The sequence below is a fragment of the Microtus ochrogaster genome, chromosome 8 (assembly GCF_000317375.1).
Source record: "Microtus ochrogaster isolate Prairie Vole_2 chromosome 8, MicOch1.0, whole genome shotgun sequence".
NCBI classification, from domain to species: Eukaryota; Metazoa; Chordata; class Mammalia; order Rodentia; family Cricetidae; genus Microtus; species Microtus ochrogaster.
In genome coordinates this window covers 65,050,902-65,060,867 of record NC_022015.1, presented here as the reverse complement: position 1 = coordinate 65,060,867, position 9,966 = coordinate 65,050,902, and the positions used below count along the sequence as shown (strand labels likewise).

Sequence of the window (9,966 nt, the reverse complement as noted above, 5' to 3'; positions counted from 1 at the left end):
AACAGAAAACTCTTAGACCTGATCAAAAATATTAGTTAAAAAAAAAAAAAAAAAAACAAAAAAAAAAAAAAAAAAAACAAACAAACAAAAAAAAACAGTAAAACAAAATTATACCAAAAAAGTGTCATTTCAAAAATAAAAATTGAGCAGGCTAGAGAGATGGTTTTAGGGTTAAAGCACTGGCTGCTCATCCAGAGGACCTACATTTGATTTTTAGAGCCAAACAGCAGTTTAAAAAAGGTTATAAAAGCAGTTCTAGGGGATCTGATGTCCTCTAGGGGCTGATGGCCTTTTCAGGCACCAGCCACACATGTGGGTGTACACCCATACACATATAAAATAAAATCTATATTTTAATTAAATAAATAAGAGCCAGGTGTGGCAGCGTCTATCGTTAATCTCAGAGTCCAGGAGGGAAGCAAACCTCTACTTTCCAGGCCAGCTAGGGGGGCTACATAGTGAGACTCTGAGTAAATAGACTGTTTAAAAATTGAAACTTGGGGGCTGGAGAAATGGCAAGTGGTTAAGAGCACTGGCTGCTCTTCCAAAGGTCCTGAATTCAATCCCCAGCAACCATACAGTGTCTCACAACCATCTACAGAGGGATGCAACGCCCTCTTCTGGCATAAAATCAATAGAGCACTCATATACATAAAAGTAAACAAATCTTTAAAAATTAAAAGTTGGCCTTAAAACAGCTATTTTATTAAGTTCTATAAAAAAAAATACTTTTTTTCTAAAACAGCACTAGGGCTGGGCCGGGCAGTGATTGTACACCTTTAATCCCAGCACTTGGGAGGAGGCAGAGGCAGGAGGATCTCTGAGTTATAGGTCAGCCTGGTCTACAGTATGTTCTAAGATAGCCAGGGTTCCACACAGAAACCCTGTCTAAAACAACAAAAACAAAAATCTTGTTAAAATAGAACATTAATCAATCTTACATATGGCAAAAGCCAAAGTTAAAAAAAAAAAAAAAACTAGAACAATTCATATTGGAAAACTCTTTGGAGGAAGTTTCTTACATATGAAACACACACAAAATTGAAAAACACATAAATTGGACCTAACAAAATTATATTTTATGCTTCAAAGAACACCACCAAGAAAATTAAAACAGCCAGGTGGTGGTGTCCCATGCTTTTAATCCCAGCACTCAGGAGGCAGAGGCGAGTGGATTTCTGTGGGTTTTTGGCCAGCCTAGTCTACAGAGCTAGTTCCAGGACAGAAATCCCTCCTGAAAAAAAAATAATAATAAAAATTTAAATAAAACAAAGACTTAATTCAGTGATAGAGCATTAGCAAAATATGTGCCAGGATTTGGATTTGATCCACAGCTCACCATTAAAAAAGAAAAAAAAATATGGGCAAGAAAATAAAAAGGCAATAAATAAATACACAGACTAAATAAATAAATGAAAACATGCAAGTCATATATCTGATAAGGCATTGTATCTATAACATACAAAGAATGCTTCCAATTCATATTTTAAAACAAGAAAAGACCCTAAACAGGCATTTCTACAAAGAAACTTTCCAAAGAGTAGATTAAAATGGACAACAACCACAATATAAGATGAAAGATATTCAATATCACTAGTCAGTTGGAAATCACAAATGACAACCACAGAGCTAGCATTCATACTCACTAGTGTGGTGAACATCAAAAGTTAGATAATAGTGTTGGTAAGGCTATAAAGAAATTCGTTTTCTCATACACTGCTGGTGGAATATAAAATGGAGGAGCTACTTTTTAAAAATTGGTAGTTTCTAATAGAAGAATATGGCTAGTATGACCCAGCATTCTACTCCTAGGAGAAATAAAAATATTTGCTCCTACTAAAACTTGTAAATGAATGATTTATAGTAACTTATTCTTTTCAACATTTATTTTTTATTTTTAATCATGTGTATTGGGGAAGATATGTGCACAGAATAAAAGGCACTGGATCTGGAGCTAGAGTTATAGGTGGCTTGATCACCTGACATTTTGGCTCAGAAACAAATACAGATCCTCTACAAGAGCAGTAAAATTTTAACCAGTAAACCATACTCCCAGACCTGACAGAAGCTTATTCTTAATAGCCAGAAAGTGGAAACAACCCAAAGGAGGAAAGAATAAATAAAATATGGTGTCCACAAAATAAAATATCATTTAGCCATAAAATATGACTCTCTCATACCCTTAAGATGACTACTAATAAGCCAGGCGGTGGTGGCACACTCCTTTTCCAGCACTCGGGAGGCAGAGACAGGCAGATCTCTGTAAGTTTGAGGCCAGCCTGGTCTAAAAGAGTTAGCTCCAGAACAGGCTCCAAAGCTACAAAGAAACTGTCTTAAAAAGCCAAAAATAAATAATTAATTAATTAAAAATTAAAAAAATAAAATAAAAAACAAAAAGACTACTATCAAAATAATGAAAATGGGGGCTAGAGAGATAGCACCTGATTTCAAGCCTCCAGAACCCTGGTCTGATAGCACACACCTATAACCCCAGTGATAAAGAGGTGGAGACGGGACTCTGGAGCTCACTGGCCACCCAGCCTAGTCACATCAGTGAATTCCAAAAACCAATAGGAACATGGCCCTCAGGCATACACGTGTGCACATACCCCACAAACACACAATCAAACCAAAGGGGGAAAAGAAAAAATTAAAAATAAATAATTAAATAAATAAATGGCCATGCCAAGCGGTGGTGGCACACGCCTTTAATCCTGGAGGCAGATGGATCTCTGTGAGTTCAAGGTCAGCCTGGTCAGGACAGGCACCAAAGCTACAGAGAAACCTTGTCTCGAAAAAAAAACAAAAACAAAATAAAATAAAAAAATAAATGGGCACAAGACACAGACCATAATCAAAATCATATTGATAACATCTATTGCTTTTTTCAAAAAAGAATCTCATTGTGTTGCTTTGTCTGGCCTAGAACTCACTACTTAGACCAGGCTGGCTTAAGAATAAAGGTGTGTGATACCACACTCTGCCCCCATTTGAAGTTAAGAAACAACCTATTTACAGAAATCCATTAAAAACATTAGATGTTTTTCTACTCAAAGTCACAATCTTGAGTAAGAAAGTATTTCTTTTTCTGTGACCACTGTTTTTTGGTTTTCTGAGGCAGAGCCTTCCTTTGTTGCAGTCTAATCCCAAATTCCAAGACTCAAATGATCCTGTTTCAGACTCTAGGAGCTGCTGGCACGATAGCCACTACACTCAAGGCATCTACTCACCTTTGTATCTATATATTCTATATATTCTATATCTATATATTCTGTTAGCTTAAAGATAAGCCAGGTACCTTGCCAAGGTTTGGTTTTAAATTTTCACTTTGCACATAGGCACAAGATACAATACTACTTGAAATATAAGATAATATACAATATAATAACCTTCAAATTCCCAGAATTATAAAAGCATTGCCACATTCTATATTGGTTCTGATTATTCCAGCTTTAGAACAAGCACTGTTGGTTACTTTGACTACCCATAACTCCCCTACTCATAAAAGCTTCACACAATTTATGTTTCATGATTCCTTATATATTAAACAGCACACCAAATTATAAATCAGTTTGACAGCAAAATTTCAGACTTTTTCAGGACTATTACTAACCTGATTTTTCATCTTGGACTTCAAATTCTGCACCAGCAGACCCCAAAAGTGATGCACCATGCTGTAACAATCTGCATATATCAAATCTGTCAAAATTTAATCGATCTGTAGTAGATGAATCTTCCATAGAACTTTCTGTAGGTTCTAGAAGTTTAAAAATATCAATTTGACCATAAAGTCAAAAGTGCAGAATCAAAGTACATGGCATAGCATTACTTGCAGTATTGGCTAATAAGAAAAGTGAAGAAATAGAAAAACCACTATGATTTATCTACAATCACTTTTAGTTATCTGTGAAACAATTATTAACTTGGTGACTCCTTCTACAAACCATCAGATGGTAAGTGGGTGTGAGTTTCCAACTATGAAAGCATGTTATATAAAGAAATGCATTTCCGTGTTGACATATATGTTAAATATCATACTTCAATTTACTGTTTAAGGGTTTAAAATCTCCAGAGTTACAGTATGAGTTTATTACACTGCTAAATCAGAAGACAACATACATAAAAAAGTAACATCAGCCGGGCAGTGGTGGCGCACGCCTTTATTCCCAGCACTTGGGAGGCAGAGGCAGGCGGATCTCTGTGAGTTCGAGGCCAGCCTGGTCTACAAGAGCTAGTTCCAGGACAGGAACCAAAAAGCTACGGAGAAACCCTGTCTCAAAAATTTAAAAAAAAAAAAAAAAAAAAAAAAAAACATCATCCCTCCCTATGTCGGAGGAATAGCTAGGATAGAAACTACTCATTCAACAGAACTTATTTTCCACACTCTAATTGTAAACTCATGACGAACTATTGAAATTCTACATCCATTTGAGACCCAAGAATATCTTCAAAGTGTTCTCCATTCTTTCCAAAAACAGGTTAGCTGTAAATGCTAAACTATACCTGCTTACTAAGACAACAGTTAATCTGGCATTTACTGTAAACTATAAATGCTTTAACTTAAAAAACAGAACTCTGGATGTTTTCTAGTAATGATAAGCAGTCTCACTATAAATTTTAATGCTAGTGTAACTAATTCAATAAAATAAGCTGCACCGTGTCCATCTAACAAGATAATCGGGGAAAAGGAGCTGTAATTGAAAAGGTCTTACATTTGATAAAAGACAAATTAACACAAAAATTCAAAATAACATCAGAAAATAAAAACAGAATGACAAGATTTATTATGCAAAAAGACTAAAATGAATCTAGCTGCTTGTTACTAGATTCTCACTTAGGGAACATTTATTATATCTTATGAAGTACTGTACAATGCTAGAATAAGAAAACAATTTTAACCAGCACTCAGGAGGCAAAGGCAGGCAGATCTCTCTGTGTTTTAGAATAGCCTGGTCTACAAAAGCAAGTTCCAGCACAGCCAGGACTGTTACACAGAGAAACCCTATCTCAAAAAAATTAATTAATTAAAATAAAATCACTTAATTAAATTGTCTGCCTTGGGCAGTAGTAATTCATGCCTTTAATCCCAACACTCAGGAGGCAGAGGCAGATGAATCTCTCTGAGGCTAGCCTGGTCTACAGAGTAAGTTCCAGAACAGCGAAGGCTACATTGAGATACCATCTTGAAAAAACAAAAAACAAGAAATAATTGTATGCCTTATATTGACTCCAAGACATGATTTGCTTTAAATTATCAGTAGAGGCAATCATAAAATAAGTACTACAACCTTTTACCTCTATACAACATTCAAAGACAACAACAACATAAAATATTAATTTGGGAGAGCAGTACAACTCAGTAGTAGAATTCCTTGTCTAGCATCCACAAGGGTTCAACCCTCAATACCACAAAATCAAACAACAAACCAGAAGACAAAACTCCTACACTGAGAGGGACATTACTAAAGACTTAGTTTGCCAAATATTCATATATAATTATGCTGAAGTTTAGAAAATATCACACCATATGAACTTCCAAACAACATATTCATCCCTGTGAGGGAAGCAATAAATTTAGTACCCTATAGGATTAAATATATATGGAAATACATATGAAAATAGTTTATCCAGAAGTTTCTTTTTTTAAGTTTAATGGCAAAAAACATATTATTCAGTATTCTTTCCCAGGAAAGCTGAACCTGAAAATGTGTAAATTAAGTCTTTAAATCAAAATTGAAATTATTAACAATATACTTCACAGTGTAGTTAATTCTACAGTTATGTCTGATTTCAAACTACTTTTGCACTTTAAAGGCACCTTGTTTGGTTCTTGGCACTGGATTCCACTCGGGCACGTTTTTCACTATAGCTTCAACAGCTTGTCCTGCAGCAATCCGAGTATCCCAATTTGCACTCCTTAAATATATTAATACCTTAAAATTATAAAATAAAATAATTAGATATCAATAGTTTGTTCCAGGTAACCAGAAAAATATTAATTTGCTATTAATTTATAATCTGGAATCCTTCAAATACATATAAAACATTTATAATTATTAAGCTAATTCATAAAGTTTGATCATTCAAAGAAAATATCATTTTTTTTACATTTATTGTGTGTGCATGTGTGGAGGTCAAAGGTCAACTTGAAGAAGTCAGTACTCTGCTTCCACTATCAGCATTCCAGTAATTGAACTCAGTTATCACGTTTGGCAGCATCCTCCTTTACCCACTGAGCCATTTCTCCTGCCTTCACTAGCATCTTAAAAAGTGGAAAGAGAAGCCAGATATGGTGGTGCACACCTTTAAACCCAGCACTTGGGAGGCAGAGGCAGGTGGATCTCTGTGAGTTTGAGGTCAGCCTGATCTACAAAGAAAGTTCCAGGACAGTTAGAGCTATTACACAGAGAAACCCCATCTCAAAAAAACAAAGAGGGGGCGGGATAAAATATTTAAAGGCATTTTAGGAATAACATAGCTATTTAACACACTGAAAAATAAATGTGGGCTAGCAAGATAGCTCAGTTAATAAGTAAGCTCCTAGCCAGGCAAGCATGAAGATGTAAATTCAATAATAATCCTTAGAACCCAAGAAATAAACCAGGAATGGTGGCTAGCATTTATAATCCCAGCATTGGTAGACAGAGAGAAATAGATTTCTGGAACTTACTTGACCAATCAACCTAGATCTCCCTATTCAGTGATCTCCAAGCCTCTGAGGTTCTGTCTCAAAACATCCCAACATGGATTATGGCTCCAAATCAAAACCAACAAAACATGGCTGACCTCAGACGAACACAGAGCACATGTGTGCTCTCATTCTCTCTCTCTCTCTCTCTCTCTCTCTCTCTCTCTCTCTCTCTCTCTCTCTCTCTCCCTCCCTCTCTCTCTCACACACACACACACACACACACGAAAAGCCAAGTGTCAAACCTGGCATGGTGGTTCACATCTTTAATCCCAGCACTGAAGAGGATCTCTGTGAGTTCGAGGCCAGCCTGGTCTACATAGCAAGTTCCAGAACAGCCAGACCTATTCACAGAGAAATACTGTTTAAGGGAGGAGAGGGAGGGGAGAAACAGAACACACCAAGAAACACATTCCCACCCAATAAAAAAATAATTGTACATAAGTTTTCACGGCAGTATTTTTCACAACACAAATGCCCCTTGGCTGATGAGCAGACAGGAGGCAGTACACTGTGTAAGTACTGTCCATTCATGGTCACGGAATTAACTAACATTTCGCAATAGAGAAGAATGAATAAAGCACACTACAATACAAACACATATTCTACATCACACAGCACAATTTGTTTTGCACAAAATATTCAGACAAATCAAGCTGAGCATGTGACTAAATATTGAGTGTGTTACAGCAACTGCTAAAAGGGCTATGATGATGTCCTTCTGTCATGATAAAAAACATTTTAAAATTAAGTTGCTGGGGCAGTGGTGGCAAACATCTTTAATCCCAGCACTCTGGAGGCAGAGGCAGGCAGACCCCTGTGACTTCAAGGCCAGCCTGATCTACAGAGCAAGTTCCAGAACAACCAGAGTTACACCAGCGAAACCCTGTTTCAAAAAAACCAAAAAGGAGAAAAAGACCTTGGAAGGCAGTTTTCCATTTCTTCTCTTGTAATAATGAGAAATACATATGCCTCTCCACTCAACTTACAGATGAGTATAATAATGCCTAATATGTAACCTTTTCCATTCTGAGAATGTGGGACCTATAGGTATCAAATCTGTCTCTCCATCTACACCTTGGTTAAGAATTCCAGATAGTATCTGATACTATTAGTGCTTATGGCACCAATCACACAATACATACATACATACATACATACATACATACATACATACATACATACTGTATGTGTTGCAAGGAGACTTAGAACTGACTCCTATGCATCAGGGAGACAAGTCAGAATGAAAGGAGAGGGTTAGACTAGAGTCTATTAGTCACTAGACTATCTCAGGGCTTCCAATGTCTAGGCAATCAATATGCCCTCACCCTGTCCACTATCTCAGTGGTTCTTGACCTTCCTAACGCTGTGGCCCTATAATACAGTTCCTCATGTTGTGGTGACCGCCCCCAAACATAAAATTATTTCATTGCTACTTCCTAACTGTAATTTTGCTACTGTTTATGAATTGCAAATATGTGATATGCAGGATAATCTGATATGTGAACCCCTGACAGGGTCACGACCCACAGGTTAAAAACCACTACTCTAACTCCTGCCACTTCCCTGCTTCCACCATCCCAAAGTATTACTACTTTACTCTGAATGCCATTTGTCAAATATTAATGTATAGGTGCACTTCAGCATATCCACAGTTAAGCAAAAATACATAGGAAAAGAAATGTACTAGGATTACAGAAACACTGACCCATCAAAGCAAAAATTTCCCATCCCAAACAGCTCAACTAGCGTCTTACATATTCAAGCATTCCCATAAGCCTTTGAAAACTACCAACTATCATATAATTATTTGCCATTAAGAACAAGTTAGACTGCTAACAAACCAGATTAACAACTTAGTTCATTACCAAATTGGGTCAGGTTCAAATTTGTTACACAAGCAAAAGGTTCAATATTGACAGATCTCTTAAACAATTAAAATTGATTTAAATACTTTTTATCTTTCAAACAAATAGCAACTTTGAAAAACTATTTCAAGAACTAAAGATATTTAATGGAATTCAGAGAACACCAGGTTACTTAGGGTGATTTTACCTGTTCTGTTGTTTCTCTACCCATGGACAAGTCTTGATACTTGCATTACATTAAGACAACAGTAAGTTCTTACCTTAGATAACAAATTATTTAGTTCATGAGGATGAAGTTTCACTACTTCTCCAAGCTGCTGTGCAGCAGCTTTTCTTGTAACTGGAGTAGTACCAGTATCCAGTAGGATAAAAAGACGATCGAGTCTATAACAAGATCAAAAAGATAACAGTTAATCTGGATGTGTTTCCTCATAAGTTTGAGGCAGAAAATATATTCAAGACCCTTGAGGGGCTGGAGAGATGGCTCAGAGGTTAAGAGCATTGCCTCTTCTTCTAAAGGTCCTGAGTTCAATTCCCAGCAACCACATGGTGGCTCACAACCATCTATAATGGGGTCTGGTGCCCTCTTCTGGCCTGCAGACATACACACAGGCAGAATATTGTATACATAATAAATAAATAAATTTAAAAAAAGACCCTTGAATGAGGCGCTATGCTGGGAGCCAGGCATGGTGGCATGTACCTATAATCCCATTACCTGAGAAGCAGAAATATTAAGAATTCAAGGACACACAAAAAAAAAAAAAAAGAATTCAAGGACAGCCACAGCTATAGAGCAAATTCAAGGCCAACCTGGGCTATACAAAACCTTGTCTCAAAAATTAAAAGATAAATAAAAATAGATATAAAAGATCTGTGCCATGGCTATAAGGAAGGAACAGGAGCCAGCAATAAACTGGGGGTGGTGGCTCACGCCTATAATCCCAGCATTAGGGAAGGCAGAGGCAAGACTGCCACAAATCCAAGGCCAACCGAGGCTATATAATGAGTTCTAGTCCAGTCTCGGTGACAGAGAAGACCCTGTCTCAAAAATATATAAATAAATGAAATTTAAGAAGAGACAGCAATAAAAAAAAAAGGAATGCAACTTGCAAAGCAAATAATATGGCTTGGTTATAATTCAGGGTAAAAAGAAAACAGGATGATCAGGCACAACTCCTAGTTCGGGAGGAAGGCAGAGGCAGGTTATAAGTTTGAGGCCAGCCTAGTCTACATAAAGTGTTCCCACCAGGCAGAACTTCATAGGAAGACCTTGTCTAAATAATAAAATAATGAAAAAGAAAAGAGAGATGGGCTGGAGAGATGGTTCAGTGGTTAAGAGCACTGTCTGCTCTTCCAGAGGTCCTGAGTTCAATTCCCAGCAACCACATGGTGGCTCCAAACCATCTG

The 9,966-nt window shown here is 36.8% G+C and overlaps 1 protein-coding gene across 1 annotated transcript in view; it reads right to left on the bottom strand.

Annotated features, from left to right (window-relative positions):
* Btaf1 (B-TFIID TATA-box binding protein associated factor 1) overlaps positions 1 to 9,966 on the bottom strand; it is a 90,576-nt gene that overhangs the window by 61,673 nt on the left and 18,937 nt on the right. Inside the window, exons 2-4 of the mRNA XM_005352181.2 lie at positions 8,817 to 8,940; positions 5,819 to 5,933; positions 3,614 to 3,757 (exon numbers count right to left, since the gene is read on the bottom strand). Of these exons, the coding sequence (XP_005352238.1) occupies positions 3,614 to 3,757; positions 5,819 to 5,933; positions 8,817 to 8,940 (383 nt within the window). The remainder of the gene's footprint in view (positions 1 to 3,613; positions 3,758 to 5,818; positions 5,934 to 8,816; positions 8,941 to 9,966) is intronic.